The sequence below is a fragment of the Lissotriton helveticus genome, chromosome 10 (genome assembly GCF_964261635.1).
Source record: "Lissotriton helveticus chromosome 10, aLisHel1.1, whole genome shotgun sequence".
Classification (NCBI taxonomy): Eukaryota; Metazoa; Chordata; class Amphibia; order Caudata; family Salamandridae; genus Lissotriton; species Lissotriton helveticus.
The window spans coordinates 1,149,094,294-1,149,116,083 of record NC_136071.1 but is presented as its reverse complement, the minus strand read 5'-3'; the positions used below and the strand labels follow the sequence as shown (position 1 = coordinate 1,149,116,083).

General features: G+C 46.5%; 1 protein-coding gene across 2 annotated transcripts in view; it reads right to left on the bottom strand.

Moving 5' to 3' along the window:
• NEK10 (NIMA related kinase 10) overlaps positions 1-21,790 on the bottom strand; it is a 1,104,115-nt gene that overhangs the window by 213,955 nt on the left and 868,370 nt on the right. For both annotated transcript variants that reach the window (XM_078663960.1, XM_078663961.1), the window contains exons 29-30: positions 19,294-19,419; positions 1,781-1,835 (exon numbers count right to left, since the gene is read on the bottom strand). In XM_078663960.1, coding sequence (XP_078520086.1) covers positions 1,781-1,835; positions 19,294-19,419 — 181 coding nt within the window. The remainder of the gene's footprint in view (positions 1-1,780; positions 1,836-19,293; positions 19,420-21,790) is intronic.

Below are 21,790 nucleotides of genomic sequence, written 5' to 3'. Positions count from 1 at the left end.
GTGCTAGGGCACTCTATGCTGCTCCACTCTCCGTCACTCCACTCTAATTCACTCTATTCCACAACACTCTACAGTACTCTATGCCACTTAACTGGATTGGTGTAATGTTGAGTGAAGTAAAGTGTCCTTGAGTAGAATGGCACGATTGTCATACAGTGGAGTAGCGTGGAGAGGCGCAGAGTGGAGTGTCATAGAGTGTCTTGGAGTGGCATAGAGTGGAGTGGCAAAGAGAGGAGTAGAGTGGCCTAGATTCTATGCCATGTCATGCCACTCCACTCCCCTCTACAGCACTCCACTCCCCTCTACGACAGTCTATTCCCCTCCATCCTACGACATTTCACTCTATGCCTCTCTACTCCACTCCACTCTACTCCATGACACTTTACGACTCTCCACTCAACGCCATGTCACTACACTCTATACCACTCCAAAACACTCTACTCCACTCTACTCTATTCTATGTCACTCAACTCTACGACACTCTACTCCACCCTATGCAACTCCCTCTCTGCCACTCCATGCAACTCTACTCCACTCTACTCTACGACACTCTACTCCACTCTGCACCACTCCATTCTATGCTACTCTGTGCCACCCCAGTCTACAACACTCTGTGCCCCACCATTCTATGGCTCTCTACACCACTCCACACCACTCCTACCCTACTCTACACCACTACACTCTGCTCTACACCACTCCACTCTACAAATCTTCATGACACTCCGATTCACTCTACGCCACTCCACAACTCTCCACTCCAATCTGTGCCTCTACACAACACTCTTCTGCAGTCTGCGACACTCCACACCACTCTCATCCATGCCACTAACGTTTAGCCATGCTGAACAACAGCCATGCAGGTGTACAATATGGCTTCAACACATTGGCAAAACCAATAGCTCTGGTATTGATGAAACCTATTAGCTTAGCCAATGCTTGTTATTTATGTTGCAGGGGGGGCATGGTGCTGCACTCCTGCAGCCCTCCCCAACATTGATAAAATGGTTGGTGGTGCCGCTGCCCCTTCTAGGAGTACCACCAGGAAATACAAAATATAATTATGCAAAAAGCCCTTGCATGGAATTATGGGGCGCTCCTTGCAGGAGCAAGAATATTAAATGAGCAGCTCCCACTTGTAATGTATTATTCTTCATTTTTGGACCAACCACAACATGGCATAAGTTGTAGGCTGCAGGGGTGAGCCTCAAGGTCCCCAATGCCCCTGCCCCCCCCCCCCCAGCCAGCATCCATTGAGGTACAGGAACAGGCCATTGCAGTTTTTCTGTGGGCGCCCCTCTGTCCACCCAGGCACCTCGACTTAATTTTCTTTGGAGCTCGCGAGGGAACCCAAGGCCTTGTGGCCCCTGCCAGCACCCAATGGGTATAGAGATGTGTATTATTTTTGACACACTGAAATGCAACTATCCTGGCAGTCCAATGCAAATCCTAAATCGACGTGTTTCCATCTTATATAAAATGGTGCCAAGCATTTTGAAAATAAATATTTTGCTCATAGAATCAAGCACCGGGCTGACTTAATAGACTTAAAAGCTGTCCAAAACACATTCTCAGCTTTTAAATGAGATGTACATAAAATATAGCAATTTCCCCTCCGACATTTATGTTTCACGTAAAATAACCTGGTTCATCAGAATGTTCCAAACACGGATAGAAATACTGATTTAATAACCGTGACCTTAAACACACTGCCAGGGAACTCAGATCGCCGCTGCTGCGCAAGCAATTACTCGGTAACTTAAAGAGCGTAAATCATACATACTTTGCCCCGGGCTGGCGCTCGGCTCCAGAAGCACTGACGCTGCGTTTCGCTGAACCTTGAGAAAAAGAAAGCGGAGAGAGGTCAAGTCCTGATAACAGATGCGTAGCAGACACTCTACTGTAAGACCCATAGCAGCAACGCTACTGTGACTTCCCTACAGCAACGCCCGTAGCAGACACTCTACTGTAACACCCGTAGCAGCAACTCTGCTGAGACATCTCTACAGCAACGCCCGTAGCAGACACTCTACTGTAACACCCGTAGCAGCAACTCTGCTGAGGCATCTCTACAGCAACGCCCGTAGCTAACAGTCACTCTTACTGTAACACCCGTAGCAGCAACTCTGCTGAGGCATCTCTACAGCAACGCCCGTAGCTAACAGTCACTCTTACTGTAACACCCGTAGCAGCAACTCTGCTGAGGCATCTCTACAGCAACGCCCGTAGCTAACAGTCACTCTTACTGTAACACCCGTAGCAGCAACTCTGCTGAGGCATCTCTACAGCAACGCCCGTAGCAGACACTCTACTGTAACACCCATAGCAACAACTCTGCTGAGACATCCACAGCAGTCACTCTTACTGTAACACCGGTAGCAGCAACTCTGCTGAGACATTCACAGCAGTCACTCTTACTGTAACACCCGTAGCAGCAACTCTGCTGAGGCATCTCTACAGCAACGCCCGTAGCAGACACTCTACTGTAACACCCATAGCAACAACTCTGCTGAGACATCCACAGCAGTCACTCTTACTGTAACACCGGTAGCAGCAACTCTGCTGAGACATTCACAGCAGTCACTCTTACTGTAACACCGGTAGCAGCAACTCTGCTGAGACATTCACAGCAGTCACTCTTACTGTAACACCCATAGCAGCAACTCTGCTGTGACATCCACAGCAGTCACTCTTACTGTAACACCGGTAGCAACTCTGCTGAGACATTCACAGCAGTCACTCTTACTGTAACACCCATAGCAGCAACTCTGCTGAGACATCCACAGCAGTCACTCTTACTGTAACACCGGTAGCAGCAACTCTGCTGAGACATTCACAGCAGTCACTCTTACTGTAACACCCATAGCAGCAACTCTGCTGTGACATCCCTACAGCAACGCCCGTAGCTAGCAGCCACTCCACTGTAACACCCATAGCAGCCACTCTTCTGAGACATCCACAGCAGTCACTCTTACTGTAACACCCATAGCAGCCACTCTTCTGAGACATCCAGAGCAGTCACTCTTACTGTAACACCCATAGCAGCCACTCTGCTGTGACATCCCTACAGCAACGCCCGTAGCAGACACTCTACTGTAACACCCATAGCAGCCACTCTGCTGTGACATCCCTACAGCAACGCCCGTAGCTAGCAGCCACTCTTACTGTAACACCCATAGCAGCAACTCTGCTATGCCATCCCTACAGCAATGCCCTGAGCTAGCAACCACTCTCCTGTAAAATCAGTAACAGTCACTCTTCTGAGACATCCACAGAAGTCATTCTACAGTAACGCCCATAGCAGCCACTCTCCTGCAACATCAGTAACAGTCACTCTTCTGAGACATCCACAGAAGTCATTCTACAGTAACGCCCATAGCAGCCACTCTCCTGTAACATCAGTAACAGTCACTCTTCTGAGACATCTACAGAAGCCACTCTTACAGTAACGCCCGGAGCTAGCAACCACTCTCCTGTAAAATCAGTAGCAGTCACTCTTCTGAGACATCTACAGCAGTCACTCTACTGTAACACCCATAGCAGCTACTCTCCAGTGACATCCACAGCAGTCACCCTAGTCTAAGATGCATAGCACTCAGGCTCCTCTAAAATCAGTAGCAGCCATTTTCTTGTAACATCCGCAGCAGTCATTCACAGCATTGACTCTACTTCAAGATCCATAGCAGCCACTCTCTTGAGACATTCACATCAGTCACTTCACAATAACACCTGCGGAAGTCGCTCTCCTGTGACATCTGTATCAGTCACACTACTCTAACAAAGCAGTCCCTCTCCTCTAAAATCAACAGGAGTCACCTGGAACATTCACAGCAGTCACTCCTGTGACAGCCATAGCAGTCACTCTCCTCTAAAATCAACAGAAGTCACCTGGTACATTCACAACAGTCACTCTCCTGTGACATCCATAGCAGTCACCCTCCTCTAAAATCAACAGAAGTCACCTGGTACATTCGCAGCAGTCACCTCCTGTGACATCCATAGCAGTCACTCTCCTCTAAAATCAACAGAAGTCACCTGGTACATTCGCAGCAGTCACCTCCTGTGACATCCATAGCAGTCACTCTCCTCTAAAATCAACAGAAGTCGCCTGGTACATTCGCAGCAGTCACCTCCTGTGACATCCATAGCAGTCACTCTCCTCTAAAATCAACAGAAGTCGCCTGGTACATTCGCAGCAGTCACCTCCTGTGACATCCATAGCAGTCACTCTCCTCTAAAATCAACAGAAGTCGCCTGGTACATTCACAGCAGTCACCTCCTGTGACATCCATAGCAGTCACTCTCCTCTAAAATCAACAGAAGTCGCCTGGTACATTCACAGCAGTCACCTCCTGTGACATCCATAGCAGTCACTCTCCTCTAAAATCAACAGAAGTAGCCTGGTACATTCACAGCAGTCACCTCCTGTGACATCCATAGCAGTCACTCTCCTCTAAAATCAACAGAAGTAGCCTGGTACATTCACAGCAGTCACCTCCTGTGACATCCATAGCAGTCACTCTCCTCTAAAATCAACAGAAGTCACCTGGTACATTCACAGCAGTCACCTCCTGTGACATCCATAGCAGTCACTCTCCTCTAAAATCAACAGAAGTCACCTGGTACATTCACAGCAGTCACCTCCTGTGACATCCATAGCAGTCACTCTCCTCTAAAATCAACAGAAGTCACCTGGTACATTCACAGCAGTCACCTCCTGTGACATCCATAGCAGTCACTCTCCTCTAAAATCAACAGAAGTCACCTGGTACATTCACAGCAGTCACCTCCTGTGACATCCATAGCAGTCACTCTCCTCTAAAATCAACAGAAGTCACCTGGTACATTCACAGCAGTCACCTCCTGTGACATCCATAGCAGTCACTCTCCTCTAAAATCAACAGAAGTCACCTGGTACATGCACAGCAGTCACCTCCTGTGACATCCATAGCAGTCACTCTCCTCTAAAATCAACAGAAGTCACCTGGTACATGCACAGCAGTCACCTCCTGTGACATCCATAGCAGTCACTCTCCTCTAAAATCAACAGAAGTCACCTGGTACATTCACAGCAGTCACCTCCTGTGACATCCATAGCAGTCACTCTCCTCTAAAATCAACAGAAGTCACCTGGTACATTCACAGCAGTCACCTCCTGTGACATCCATAGCAGTCACTCTCCTCTAAAATCAACAGAAGTCACCTGGTACATTCACAGCAGTCACCTCCTGTGACATCCATAGCAGTCAATCTCCTCTAAAATCAACAGAAGTCACCTGGTACATTCACAGCAGTCACCTCCTGTGACATCCATAGCAGTCACTCTCCTCTAAAATCAACAGAAGTCACCTGGTACATTCACAGCAGTCACCTCCTGTGACATCCATAGCAGTCACTCTCCTCTAAAATCAACAGAAGTCACCTGGTACATTCACAGCAGTCACCTCCTGTGACATCCATAGCAGTCACTCTCCTCTAAAATCAACAGAAGTCACCTGGTACATTCACAGCAGTCACCTCCTGTGACATCCATAGCAGTCACTCTCCTCTAAAATCAACAGAAGTCACCTGGTACATTCACAGCAGTCACCTCCTGTGACATCCATAGCAGTCACTCTCCTCTAAAATCAACAGACGTCACCTGGTACATTCACAGCAGTCACCTCCTGTGACATCCATAGCAGTCACTCTCCTCTAAAATCAACAGACGTCACCTGGTACATTCACAGCAGTCACCTCCTGTGACATCCATAGCAGTCACTCTCCTCTAAAATCAACAGACGTCACCTGGTACATTCACAGCAGTCACCTCCTGTGACATCCATAGCAGTCACTCTCCTCTAAAATCAACAGACGTCACCTGGTACATTCACAGCAGTCACCTCCTGTGACATCCATAGCAGTCACTCTCCTCTAAAATCAACAGACGTCACCTGGTACATTCACAGCAGTCACCTCCTGTGACATCCATAGCAGTCACTCTCCTCTAAAATCAACAGAAGTCACCTGGTACATTCACAGCAGTCACCTCCTGTGACATCCATAGCAGTCACTCTCCTCTAAAATCAACAGAAGTCACCTGGTACATTCACAGCAGTCACCTCCTGTGACATCCATAGCAGTCACTCTCCTCTAAAATCAACAGAAGTCACCTGGTACATTCACATCAGTCACCTCCTGTGACATCCATAGCAGTCACTCTCCTCTAAAATCAACAGAAGTCACCTGGTACATTCACAGCAGTCACCTCCTGTGACATCCATAGCAGTCACTCTCCTCTAAAATCAACAGAAGTCACCTGGTACATTCACAGCAGTCACCTCCTGTGACATCCATAGCAGTCACTCTCCTCTAAAATCAACAGAAGTCACCTGGTACATTCACAGCAGTCACCTCCTGTGACATCCATAGCAGTCACTCTCCTCTAAAATCAACAGAAGTCACCTGGTACATTCAAAGCAGTCACCTCCTGTGACATCCATAGCAGTCACTCTCCTCTAAAATCAACAGAAGTCACCTGGTACATTTACAGCAGTCACCTCCTGTGACATACATAGCAGTCACTCTCCTCTAAAATCAACAGAAGTCACCTGGTACATTCACAGCAGTCACCTCCTGTGACATACATAGCACTCACTCTCCTCTAAAATCAACAGAAGTCACCTGGTACATTCACAGCAGTCACCTCCTGTGACATCCATAGCAGTCACTCTCCTCTAAAATCAACAGAAGTCACCTGGTACATTCACAGCAGTCACCTCCTGTGACATCCATAGCAGTCACTCTCCTCTAAAATCAACAGAAGTCACCTGGTACATTCACAGCAGTCACCTCCTGTGACATCCATAGCAGTCACTCTCCTCTAAAATCAACAGAAGTCACCTGGTACATTCACAGCAGTCACCTCCTGTGACATCCATAGCAGTCACTCTCCTCTAAAATCAACAGAAGTCACCTGGTACATTCACAGCAGTCACCTCCTGTGACATCCATAGCAGTCACTCTCCTCTAAAATCAACAGAAGTCACCTGGTACATTCACAGCAGTCACCTCCTGTGACATCCATAGCAGTCACTCTCCTCTAAAATCAACAGAAGTCACCTGGTACATTCACAGCAGTCACCTCCTGTGACATCCATAGCAGTCACTCTCCTCTAAAATCAACAGAAGTCACCTGGTACATTCACAGCAGTCACCTCCTGCGACATCCATATCAGTCACTCTCCTGTGACATCCATAGCAGTCACTCTCATGTGACATCCATAGCAGTCACTCTCCTGTGACACCCATAGCAGTCTCTCTCCTGAGACATCCATAGCAGTCACTCTCATGTGACATCCATAGCAGTCACTCTCCTGTGACACCCATAGCAGTCTCTCTCCTGAGACATCCATAGCAGTCCCTCTCCTGTGACATCCATAGCAGCCACTCTCCTGTGACATCCATAGCAGTCACGTCCACAGTAGTTACTCTCCTGTAACTTTACTTCTACGAGCTTGACCCATGGTTGATAAGTGAATGAGTGAGTGAGGAACGTGTTGCTGGTTCTACAGGGCAAGCAGAATAAATAAAAACACCCATCCGTCCATCACACAAGCCAGACTTAAGGACCGTCGACCACTGTGCGCAGAAGTAGAACATCCAAAAGGCCGCTTAGAGAGGCACTTGCGAAGCACAAAAGTGTAGTATGGGCATGCTTGACTCAATGGCAAACACTGCAGACTCTTCAGAGTTGCATTCCATTCCATTGTTCTTTAGCTCTATGTGAATCAAGAAGGGGATGAACAATGTGAAGAACAGTCTTAGCCCACCCCAAAAGGAATAGTCCTTCCTAATCTGCTAGGCGACGTCTCCACTGAATGGACACACACGCAGATCCAGACTCATTGCGAGGTAAACAATGACGCCATCAAATGTAGCATCCTGTGGGTAAGATTGACGAAAACATTCCAATCCATTACGGTTTGCTCTTCTGGACACAGGGCACGAAGATCCTGCTCAAAAGTACATGGTGTGCCTTCTTCAGGGAAACCAGAATGACCATCCACAGAACAGCTGGGGATCTAGAAGCCAAGCATTGGGAAAACCTCAGGCTACTTACTACCCTTTATGTACTCGTAGAGTAATAGTCTCTCCACCGAGGAGGCTTCTTTGTTTATCATGGGAACAAATAAAAAAAACTCATCCATCAAAAGCCCAGTCAAATTTTCTTATGAACAAAAACTTTTCCTTGAAATCGTAGTCCAGAAACTATGCAGAGAACTCACAACAAACCAGATGTTTGGAGAATCGTCAAATGTCATCTACATCAGACAAAATCGGCTGCTATCCTGAACAGGCTGGTGTTCTTAACCGAGGAAAAGATGTATGGGTGCTATTGCTGAAATATTTGTTTCTTGTATTGTGAGAGTTACATATTTCCTGGAATTTTATATTTTATTTAGAGTTTTTGATAGAGCGCTCCAAGACCCCAGAGAGACAGAGAGCTTTACAACAAAGGTAATAGGATAATACCTTGAACACCATCTCAAGTACCTTCTCCGCAATGCATGACCCCCTCGCATGCAGCAGCTCCTGGGCAGTCTGAGCCTTTTCAGGGACACAAGCCCAAAGATGAGGTCTGAAACCCATCGATGTGGTCTACACCTCAAGGTTTGTAGAACACTAACCTCCAGCTTCATGATAAGTTTCATCAAGTTGAGCATCAGACTGTGTTTGGTTTGTTCTACTGGCCCCTTCGCTGACAGCAGCCTGGGGCTTTAGATGCTTTTAGATCCCCAATGAGTCTGGAGGAAGAGGTGGTGGAGCACAGGAGGAACTGCTATGTCCTCATGGGAGTGACTCCTTGAGCTGCTAACTCATTCACTTGTTCTCCTGCCAAGATCCTTTCGACTCAAAAAACCTCAGTAATATAAGGAAAAGAATCATTAGAACTCTAGGAAATGCACGATGAAAACTATAGACACCCAAACATCTGCAAGCCCTAAAAAGACACACTAAACAGGATACAAACATTTCTTTGGAAATCAAATAAACTAACTCTCTAACTGCATGACAGAACTTTTAAAACGATCAAGCATGGCGTGATGCCACACAAAAAAACACAATGTCCTTGCTCAGCGGTAAGTGCATGTAACACTGGCAACCGCATGGAAAATCTTAAAACTCCAAATGGTCACTCTTCAACCATATGGACACGCTATCCTTAATATAATTAGTTTATTTGCCGGGTTATGTCTTGCTGGGGCCCAAAATGGGACGACCTGCTGGATAGCAGCTCTTTAAAATCTTGGTTGGAGCTGACAGGCGGGAATCTGTCCAAATTTACATACCTGCAGCTAGCATCATGAGCAGCGGCGCAGAAAGATGAACTGGAAATCCCAAGTGATATTGAAGCCAGCCTCCATCACCCAGTGATCAGTCAAGAAGTCACTAATTCACATGGACTGATGTGCCTGACAGAGGATCTGGAGATGATGTCGTCCTACAAGATTTGGGAAAGATGCTTGCAGAGCAATCAGTTGGAAACATTATGGCAAGTATGCTTTTGCACTCTATATAATGTGGTCAGTCCTGCTGTGCTCAAAATAAATCATTTGTTTACATTACACAGGGCCTACTGGATTCTGCATAAGCTTTCAAAGATCTCTGGTATGTCTGAAAGGTGCTGCAAGAAGTGTGATTTGGTTAGGGCGGACGATCACCACTTGCGTAAGCTCAGCTATGTCGGAAATGTTTAATGAAAATATCTGGGCATTCGCCCACTTGGTTTTGTTTGGGATAACCCAAGAGATGGGTGAAGAACATACTACAGGGAAGAGAAGGAACCACAATTTTTATTTGGTAACAATAGCGAGGTATGCTATTTGCAAAAAACGGATTGACTGTGAGTTACCTAGGTTGGAAGACTAGCTGGTGCAAGTAAAGAGGGTCTATAAAATGGACCTAGGGAAGAAAGATTACAAGAGTAAGGCAGACTTGTGGTCCCTGGTGATTGATTGGTTGCGGGTGACCCAGGAAGAGGTCCTATGATTAAGAACACCATGTGTATGCTCTTTTCATTGTTGTCTCAGCGGGGAGCATTGCCCTAAGACCCCGAGCGAAAAGCAATGGCCCCTCCCCACACCTTGGCTGGGTGCAGGTGTTTATGAGGCTATTATTGATGATTGGGTCAAGGGGGGTTAGATGACGAGGACTAAAAAAACACACAAAAAGAAGACCATTTCAGCAAAACAAATAAAGTACTTTAACCCTTAAAACCGTTGCCATCTTCCTGGAAGAAGCCATGTTTCCTTTTATACCAAAATCTCGCCAGATTACACCGCTACTGAAAAAACAAGCGTAGATCCTAAAGAGTTTCAGAATCTGCGACTGTCTCTACTTTCCTTTCAGAAGAAAGAATACTGAAAAGACAGGCTCATCCCATCTTTTGGACACATCTCCAAGAAATACCAACTGAACTCTTTTCAATCTGTATTCAGTTCCAGACAGAGCAAGGAAACAGGAATTCTACAAATACTGGATGATTCACTGCAAGCTCTAGTTGATGGGGACATCTGTCTAGTATTGCTCAACGTCTCAGTGAATTGGATTTAGTATATGGTACCACTCATCACCCCACTGCACAGGCTAGAGATTGAGGAGTCAAGTCTTGAAATGGTTCTCATCCTTCCTCTCTTTTCCGCTGGATCACAATTCATGAAAGTAGAATATTTTAGATCTCTCCTGCTCACAGACTGTAGTCTAAGAACATTTTCCTTTTTTGGAGAATCCAATGCATTTAGAGATTCCACTTTCCTCTAGAGGTACCAATTCTATTACCACATTGGCCTCAACAGAGGCAATAGACGGTGGCTAACTCATAAAAGGTAGAGGGCCATCAAGCGCTTAATGTGTGCCAGTGTTTGCCGATGCACAGCACCGGCACTTATTTATTGACACTTGAAAATATTTATGACAGTCCACCACTTGGTGGTGCTGTCTGTCTATTTGCAAACATCAGCAGGTGATGTTATAGTGCAAAATACATGAATATTAGTAATGCTAGCACTTTCACGCATTCTAACATCAGTAAATGGCCAGGAATAGTCCATTCTGTCATATTTGCAGGAGTGTGATGGCCAGTAGGTAGAATTGATACATTCATTTGGCATTGATGGTGGAGACAGTGCATGGTAAAAGCCGCAGTGGCCTCCTGAGAGACGATATGGGCCCAAGCACTTTTTTTCCACAAATTAAGCTCTGTAACCTGAAATTTTCATCTTCAAAGGTCTTCACCTGGCTGTTCTTAACAAAGGGATACTCCCGTCATTCATCCTCCACGGTGTATCTATGAATTCGGTTTTGGTGTGGCTGATGTGGAGGAATATGAGGAAGAGGAGCTAATCTTATCCCTATTACCTGTACCTCTGCCTCTCTAAATATGAAAGATCAATTGCTGTGGAAGATGTGGTCGCTTCAGGGTCTGCAAACGTGGTGGCTATACCCAAATGAAGGTGACATTGTGGGTGCAAAATGCTTGTAAGGGTAAGTCAAATTCAGATCTCTGGTGGTAGCATAGTTCTGCTTGAACCTCTTCAGGATTCTACTTGTCTTCTACTCAAACAGCTTTGATGATGGAATGGCATCTTAAGGAGAGGGCCACAGATATTGCTAGTTCAACTAGATGCCCAAATCCAGGCATGGAGTCGGCGACTGGACAATATCTGAAGCCATCTGCATGGCTGTTTCACTGCATCCGTGCCGTCCTAGACTGGAGCCATAAAGCAGCTCTGCCTGTTTGCTGTAGACTGGATTTTACCTAACAGCCATCACAAGCATCCACCTACCCAAGCACGATAGTATCTTGTGAGCATTAGTCACATTAAGAGCGGGAAATCATTTGGGAGACCTAAAGGAGATATTCACCTCAGTAGTGCAGGAACAAAGCGATGAGCCGTTTAAATTCTGTAGAATTGGTCAGAATTACAGTTTTTATCAACATGTCACTTGTTGATAAAGAGGAAAGATTCATATACGAAAAGAAACAACAAAGTTAACTATAAAGAGTCCCTATAGACGGCACGGTAAGGCACTAACGAACAAGTTACTTACCTTCGGTAACGCTTTTTCTGGTAGATACAATATCTGCCTGTGGATTCCTCACCTTGTGAATATCCCCTTGCGTCAGCAACGTTCGGAAATTTTCTTCGTAGCACGCCGACGTGGACGACGTCACAGGAGTACGACCTCGCGTGTGACTCCGCCTGACGTCACCGACCCCTTATCAGGCCCACGCCGGCGTGATGACGTCAGTTCCGCCCTTTTTTCCATGCCTTTGAGGCACACGGACGGACCAACGATAGCAAATATGCAAATATACAATGTACCCAGTACATATAAATCAAAATCAATACAATAGCATAAACCATATATACAGAAAGACCAGGTATAGCAGAGTGGACAACGGGGAGGCGGGTGGGCATGTGAGGAATCCACAGGCAGATATTGTATCTACCAGAAAAAGCGTTACCGAAGGTAAGTAACTTGTTCTTCTGATAGATACATCTGCCGTGTGGATTCCTCACCTTGTGAATAGAGACCCACAGCAGTCCCCACTCCCGGAGGAGGGTGTCCACTCCGCTATACCAGGAAATCTTGGATAACAGAGCGCGCGAAGTGGCCGTCCCTCCTCACCTCGGTATCCAAGCAGTAGTGCTTCGCGAAAGTGTGGAGGGAGGCCCAAGTCGCGGCTCTGCAAATGTCCTCAACAGGTACACCTCTAGACAAAGCAGATGTTGCAGACTTTGCTCTAGTTGAATGTGCTCTAATACCCTCAGGAGGGTCCTTACCCGCAAGGGAGTAGCAGATCTTGATGCACAGGATTATCCACCTGGAAAGTGTGCGCTTGTGCACCGCTCTGCCCTTCCGACAGCCAGCAAAACCAACAAACAGCTGGTCGTCCACCCGGAAGTCTTTAGTCCTGTCCAGATAGAAAGACACTGCCCTCTTAGGGTCCAGACGATGCAGTCTCTCTTCCTCCTTAGAAGGGTGAGGGGGAGGATAGAAGGTAGGAAGGGTAATGGACTGTCCAAGATGGAAGGGAGTAACCACCTTAAGCAGAAAAGCAGCCCTGGTCCTGAGAACCATCCTTTCAGCATGAATTTTCAGGAACGGGGGCTTGGAACTAAGAGCCTGAAGCTCACTTACCCTCCTTGCCGAGGTGATTGCAATGAGGAAGATCGTTTTAAAAGAAAGAAGCCTCAATGGACACTTGTGCAAGGGTTCGAAGGGAGAACCCATTAAGAAGGTCAGCACAAGATTCAAATCCCAATGAGGAACAACAAAAGGAGTAGGAGGGAACATATTCGTTAGACCCCTCAAGAACCTTAAAACCACCGGAGATTTAAAAAGAGAGGGCTGATCCGGCAAACAGAGAAATGCCGATAAGGCCGAAAGATACCCCTTGACCGTGGCCACAGCAAAACCTTGCTACGCCAGAGAAAGAGCAAATTGTAAAATGTCAGATAAATGAGCCTTCAAAGGGTCAACATCCTTCTCCCTGCACCAAGAAACAAATTTAGACCACCTATAGGAATAAATGGACTTAGTGGAGTCACGCCTGGCAGAAAGAATGACATCCACCACATCGTGAGGGAGAGAAAAAGAACTCAAGTTGCCCCGTTCAATCTCCAGGCATGAAGGTGCAATGTCTGGAGGTAGGGGTGTAGAACCTGCCCCTCCATCTGAGAGAGGAGGTCTGCCCTGTGAGGGAGACGGAGCGGCGGGTGAGAGGAGAGGTGGAGAAGGTCTGTGTACCACACCCTTCTTGGCCAATCCGGGGCGATCAATATGACTTGGGCCCGGTCTTGGCGAATCTTCCTCAGAACCCGAGGAATCAAGGGTATGGGAGGAAACGCGTAAAGGAGTTGATTTCCCCAACTCAACTGAAACGCGTTCCCCAAGGCTCCTTGCAACGGATACTGGAGACTGCAGAATGACGGGCAGTGAGCATTCTCGCGAGCGGCAAACAGGTCCACACGAGGAGTCCCCCACATCTGAAAGATGTCGTGAACCACCTCCGGGTGAAGCCTCCACTCGTGGTCGGCAGAGAACTGCCGACTGAGACTGTCCGCACGAACGTTCAGAACCCCTGCCAGATGATTTGCCATCAGACAAATCTGATGGTCCTGAACCCAGGACCAGAGACGCAGAGCCTCTCTGCAGAGACACTGTGACCCCACTCCTCCCTGCTTGTTGATGTACCACATCGCGGTCGTGTTGTCCGTCAGGACTTGAACCGACCGACCGCGAAGGGAAGGGAGGAAGGCCTTGAGCGCCAAACGTATCGCCCGCATTTTCCAGAAGGTTGATGTGAAGCAACCTTTCTTCTGGAGACCAAAGGCCCTTGACCTCCAGGTCCCACAGATGAGCACCCCACCCGAGAGTGGATGCATCCGTTATCACTGTGGCCACTGATGGAGGCAGTTGAAAAGTCTTTCCTTGAGACAGATTGCCTTCCACGCCCCACCAAGACAGATCCGCTGCAGCTTCTCTGGAGATCCTCACTGACTCCCTGAGATCTCCGTTGTGCTGATACCACTGCCTGCGGAGGCACCACTGGAGTGCCCTCATGTGCCAGCGTGCATGACTGACCAACAGAATGCAAGAAGCCATCAGACCGAGCAGACGAAGGACCTTCAGGACTGGAACAACCGCTCCATTGTAGAATAAAGGAATCATCTCCTGTATGTCGTGAATCCTTTGAGGTGGAGGGAATGCACGACATACAGTAGTGTCCAGTACCGCACCTATGAACAGGTTGCGCTGGGAGGGCACCAGGTGAGACTTGGGTACGTTTATCGAAAAACCCAACCTGTGCAACAACTGAGTTGTCTCCTGCAGATGATGGAGCACCTTCTCCGGCGACTCCGCTTTGATCAGCCAGTCGTCCAGATAGGGGAACACAGGTATCCCCGATCTCCTGAGATGCGCAGCCACCACTGCCATCACCTTGGTGAAAACTCGAGGCGCAGTAGTAAGTCCAAACGGAAGGATCGCAAACTGGTAGTGCTGCGATCCCACCGTAAAATGGAGATACTTTCTGTGCGACTTCAGAATGGGGATGTGAAAATACACATCCTGCAAGTCGATCGACACCATCCAGTCTTCTTCCATCAGCGCTTGAAGAACCTGAACAAGGGTGAGCATTTTGAACTTCTCCTGTTTGAGATAGAGGTTCAAAATCCTGAGATCCAGGATTGGCCGAAGCCTGCCATCCTTCTTGGGTATCAAGAAATACCGGGGGTAGCACCCTTGACCCCTCTCCTGCTCTGGAACCACCTCTATTGCACCCTTTCGGAACAGAGCCAGGACTTCTTCTTACAGGAGCAGCAGGTGGTCCTCTGAACAATAACCTTGGCAAGGAGGGTAATTGGGAGGGAACTCCTGAAAAGGAAGTGCATACCCATTTTCCACGAGATTGAGAACCCAAAGATCTGATGTAACCGATTCCCAATCTCGTAGAAAATGAGTAAGCCGACCCCCTACTGGCCCCACATGATCCAGAATGGTGGATCTAGGGCTGCTTTGCTGATGCGGGTGGGGGTTGGGTATTATTGGAGGAAGTGGAGGAAGAGGAGACTTGACGCCCACGTCCACGACCCTTCTGTCTACCTCTATAGGACTTATACTGAGGGTTCTGCTGTTGCTGCTGTTGTTGTTGGCCTTGTCTGAAGGGACGAAAAGAGGATCTACCAAAGCCTCTAAACTTTCTAGTTGTCGACCCTCTCCTCTGGAGACCCAAAGATCTTGCAGTAGCACGGCTATCTTTAAACCTTTCCAAGGCGACATCCGCCTTTTTACCAAAAAGGCCAGTCCCTTCAAAAGGTAAGTCCAGCAACGTAGATTGCACATCCGCAGAGAAATCAGAGGATTTTAACCACGCGGCCCTCCTGGTCGCAATAGAAGAGCCCATAATCCTGGCAACAGAATCAACTGTGTCCATGCCACTCTGAATAACCATGCGCGCAGCAGACTGAGTGTCTGAGACCACCTCATTAAAGTTCTTTCTATCTTCCTCAGGAAGCTTAGGTGATAACTGCTTCACAGAATCCATCAATGCATGGACATACCTTCCTAAAAGGCAAGTAGCATTAGCGGATTTAAGAGCCATGCTCCCTGAAGAGAAAGTCTTCTTTGCAGACTGATCCAACTTTTTTGAGTCTTTGTCTGCTGGTACTTGAGGGAAAGAGCCTGCAGCCCTGTTAGAACATGCCGCCTGCACTACAAGACTTTCAGGAGAGGGGTGCGAAGAGAGAAACTCAGGGTCACCAGGAGCCACCCTGTAGCGCCTTGCAATAGATCTTGAAACCGCAGGAGCAGACAACGGTCTTTTCCAGATCTCTTTTATTGGATCTGATAAGGCATCAGTGAACGGCAATGTAGGTTCAACAATAGAAGAGGGAGAATGCAAAACTTCTGTAAGGATGTTGGGCTTGTACTCAACCGTGGGCAGTTTCAAGTTGAGAAGATCTGCAGCCTTCCTAATAACAACGTGATAGGGTGCCACGTCCCTAGAAGGAGCATCAGAAGCTGAAGGTAAACCCCACTCAGGAGAGAGCTCCAGACCACTAGCATCACGTAGGTCTTCAAAGTCATCATCATGATCAAGAAGCTCACCCTCTTCCACATCTGAATCTTCACCTCCCTTTTCTTCAAGAAGACGCTGAGCCCTTCGTCTCGACCACTCTATTCGAATCGAAGTCGACGGATTCGGTAACGACTCCGACGGAGCCGGATTCGACGTCGAGCGAGGAGTCGGGGCAGCCGGAGGACGAGACTCACGAACAGGTGTGGAACCTCGATCCAAACTAGGAGGTCGATCCGGAGTCGGCGAAGCCGCATGCGGAGTCGAAGACCTCGGCGGTGCCGTACCGAGCCAAGGTGTAAGAGGCGCCGGCATAAAAGGCATAAATGGAGCTGGGGCGTACGACTGAGGAATGCCCAAATTGTATGATAATGGACCCATGGGACCAACAGGTGCTCCAGCGGGGTACATCGCCCTGGAATATACTCCAAACATCGCATTGAGAAAATGCGAGGGGTCCTGACCAGGACCAGGAAAGGGAGGGTACGAACCTACCGGATGCTCTAAAGGAGGTCGTTCCGACACAGGTTCATTCTGACCTTCTTGGTCCACAGGAGTCTCCATCGGAGCCGGAGTTTGAGGAACTACCTCTTCTTCCTCCTCATGTTCCGAAGAATGCAAAGATACCGGATCCGGTTCCGGTTCCGGAGTCGGGGAACCTCCGATGGACTGAGCAGGAGAAGGAGAAACGAAGTCCTTATGGTGTTTGCGAGACTTCTTCGAATCTGAAGATTCCTTCCCCGAATGATGCTTTGAGCTGTGCTTCCTCCTATTGTGCTTTCTCTTCGAGGAGCTCGAAGCGTGACCCGAAGCCGACTTGGATCCAGATCTTGATCTCTCTCTGGACCTCGACCTCGCTCTGGATCTCGACCCCGCTCTGGACCTCAACGCTGATCTCGACTTCGATCGAGACCATTGCTTCGACTTCGAGCGTCTCAACGTCGACCTCGAAGATCTCCCAGCATCTCTTCCCTTTACCTTCGCGAGAAGTAGTTTTGCTTCACGCTCTCGAAGCGCCTTTGGGTTCATCTTAAAACAAGATCGACAGTTCTTAACGTCGTGGTCTGAACCCAGACACCACAAACAATCGCTATATGGGTCGGTGATTGACATCATGCGGGCACAAGACCCACATTGTTTAAATCCTGTCTTCCTCGACGACATCCTCGATGAAGAAATAAGTCGCAAAGGAGAAACAGTAACGTTTAAATAATAGCCAGATACTAAGTATCGCAGAAGATCCCGAAAACCGTTAGCGTCGAAGACGCGGAAAAAAGGGAACTGACGTCATCACGCCGGCGTGGGCCAGATAAGGGGTCGGTGACGTCAGGCGGAGTCACGCGCGAGGTCGTACTCCTGTGACGTCATCCACGTCGGCGTGCTACGAATAAAATTTCCGAACGTTGCTAACGCAAGGGGATATTCACAAGGTGAGGAATCCACACGGCAGATGTATCTATCAGAATGGTAATGTCAATTTGCAAATTTAATTCCACAGATCTTGGTCTAGCTTGATTGCGTGCATGCTTACTGGATGAAATAATATTAACGTATGTGACGTATTCAGAAAACTCGTAAAATGACCAGCTGTTGCCATTAATGATTTTTAGGTCTAGCCCTTGAGCGAGCATAAGCTCAGCCGCTGAAATACTGTTTAAAATAAGTATTATATATACTTACATGGCCTTATGGACAGTGGGCTTCATCCACTGCTCTTTTAAATTGCCATTCCCAATTTGCTTCGGTCTATTACCTCATACAGCATGTGTCAGTGGGCCAAACCCAATATAACCATTGGTTCCCTTCATTGTAGTGTTTCCAAACCTCTGCACATTGTATGCCACCACCTAAAATAGTCCCTTTCTCTTCAGTGACAAAGCTGGTTCAAAATGTGCTTTTTATAGATTTTTTAAAAAAAAATCTTTGAATAATTGTTACTTATTTTGCCTGTTCTTCGGGTCATTTATTTTGCATATTTTGAAAGTTACAGTTAATAAACGTGTATTGTCACATTGTAGCTGCCCGTGATTTGAGTGCATGTTTGGGTCTTTATTTACTTGTCTCTTTCACAAATAATAACAATAAAATGCAGGGCACAACTGAAAGGCATGGTTAAAAAAATCGATAGTAAAACGGCCACATCACTGAAGGTTTTAAAAAAATAAAATGTATTGCAAGCATGTACAGGTCAGGTTATGGTGGCATAATTATTATAACTTTATTTAGTGGCATATGTGTGCAATAAAAACAAATGTACAATCGAAACAACTGCAAAATCCAAACCTTTGGCTTTGCCAATGCTTGCTAATTTTTTGTAATCATGGGACCACCACTGACTATTTGAACTAAGACACAAGTCGTATGTACATATGGTATTACATTTTCTGTGACCCTTTTGTATGTAAACTGCTTGGATAGTGTGATCCAATCAGTTATTTCTTGAATAATATTGATGTAAATATGACAAAACATAATTGTTTCACTTGTACTAGTGGTATATGTTAAAAGTCAGTTACAAAAAATAAAATTTTAATCTGGCGTTAATATTCATTACTGTTGATAACTAGTTGTTATTTATACATGAATATTCTGATATTTAGCTGAAACATAGTTTTTATTCTTATTCAAATTAACAACAAGCACTGGCCTCCAAAAATGAACCTGTGTACCTGATACAGGACTTCTTGATGACCCATTCTTTGACAGGAGGCCTTGACCTTGAGTTGACTTGTCTGGTCTTGAAAGGGAGTGTGATGGTTTTCTTTCACGTGGCAAACGAGGAGAGGAGCTGGGACCTGTCAAACATGTTCATTTGTTAGCAATAAGGTTTCATATCTAATTAAAGCCAAGGTTTATTATACTGTGTCACTTTTAAACTATAAAGACATGGAACATTAGTGGCCCCTGTGTAAACTGGCAGGAGGCAGACAGCCTACAACCAACTTCTTCCTTCCGAGGAAACATGTATGTGGTGTTATATAATGTGTCCAGTCTTGACAAAGCTGCATTGATATTATCTTTAATGATGGTTACAAGTGGCATCCCAAAGGGGTTTGCAGGTTCAATCTCTGAAAGAGACTATTGATAAAATACTCTTTCTGAAACAGACAACATCTGTTTACATTTCAGTTGCCTGCCCACTATACATCACAGAGAAATATATTTATTGAATCTCCTCTGGTCCACTCTGAAATATCCATTTCTGTGTGATATCTTTACTGGATAACTGAACGCTCAAGGGAAACATACCTTCAACTAAAAAATATATATCTTTTCCTGGATAACTGAGGGAAATGCCTTTATTATATCTCCTATGGATAGCCCTAAGGAAATTGCTATTATATACATAATTTCAATACCTGAAGGAAATATCTCTACTAGAACTCCTCCATGTAATCCAAGAAAATATCTATATACAATCACCTCTGAACATTCCTAGGAAACACCTTTAGCAGATCTCCTCAGAATAACTCGCGACTCTGTAGGAGAGGGCCGTTCGACCCCCAGGAAAATCCCATTATTAGGGGGTCTCTGGAGAGCCCCAGGAAATGCCCCACTAGATCCCACACTCTATACACTGAAAGTAATCCCTTTACAAGAACTATTGAAGATTTTACAAGAAACAAAGGGTGCACATCTTAGGTAATACTGGTCTGAGACATGATGACTCTGCGGATTCTTTATCTTTGAAACAGGTTGATCACACAGTTTATAAATGGTGCCACTTTCCTTCAAAACCCAGATATGTTTTATAAGATACAAGAATTTCAAAAGGTGGCCGACCAGCAATAAAGATTATGCAGAGGGTACATACAATACATCAGCCCCAAAGCTCCTAAAATTCCATACCTTCTTTATTCAAATGGATAGTCTTGGCACCTCAGATTTTCCTTCAATATCTAAGACTTTGGATGTGGTCCTTGGGGAAGCCTGAAGGGATCTCATTAACCAACAAGCATTGGCATAGACAATAGGTCTCGCCTTTGGGGCCTTATAAGTATTTAGTTATGCAGCACAATATCCTTGGTGCAACAACATCAACTGTTGCATGGCTAAACACTTATAAGGTCCCAAATGCGAGACCTATTGGCTATAAAGGAAAATATTTGCAGGCGAGAAAAAGGTAAGCAGCAATCTTGTTAACATGAGGTGTAGGGTCGCCCTAAGCAACACAAATAAATAAAAGGGCGGGGGCTTGCTGCTCTGGATTTATAAGTGTGATTCATACAGCGGCTGTATAATCCTGCATACGTGACCTAACCAACAGGTGTACATGTTTAACAAACTGGAGAAATTCTGTGAGCTTATGCAACGCTGGTCAGCATTTCAAGGCCAAAGTTAACAAGTCAGAATTTTCAAACATACATTAGAATCGTCAGAACGCAAATACATTTACAGAATGACATCGCAAACCAAGCATTTGCACGCAGGCACGAGATAAAACAAGCGGACAACAGTCAACATACAGAACATTTCCAGGAGAAGCTAAACTAGGGTCATGGCTTACTCAAAATTCAGACCCTCAGGTGCTTCGGCTTTATTAGCGATTATTGATTTGGGGCAGCCACACTCAGGCCTAGGCGGCATGCCTTGTAATCCTTTGACAGTAACGACAACAAACGTCTGCCAGCCCTTGCCATGAGCAAGACGCCACAAGGATGCTTGTACCTGGTCCTTTATGTAAAGCTGGGGGTGGGGGGAGGAGCGGTTCAACTGGAACCTGAATAAAATTCCCATTATATGTATCTTCCCCCCTACACACACACACACACACACACACACAACACATTTCAACTATACAATTAAAAACGTCGTCACGTAACGACTACCAAAACTGCAAGAGTATAGAACAACTATTGAACCGGCCCTTTGCAGTCCTGCACTGAAGGGGGTGGGGCAAGAAAGGCGGGCGTTTACAGGTGGAAAACATGACGCCAGCCGAACAACATTAAACTCAAACCGTGTAATTGCAAAAACACATCACTGCAAGGTGTACAAAGTCTCACGAAAGCCGGGCCAGAAACATGTCCACGCGATATCACTGTCATCTGCTCCGTGCCCTCTGCCAGCACGCGCCGATCCAGGCCACTGGCTTCCCCAAGTTCCCCATACCAGTCCAACTGCTATGCAGAGTCATCCTGGTGTTCCAAAGGGTCCATAGACCCC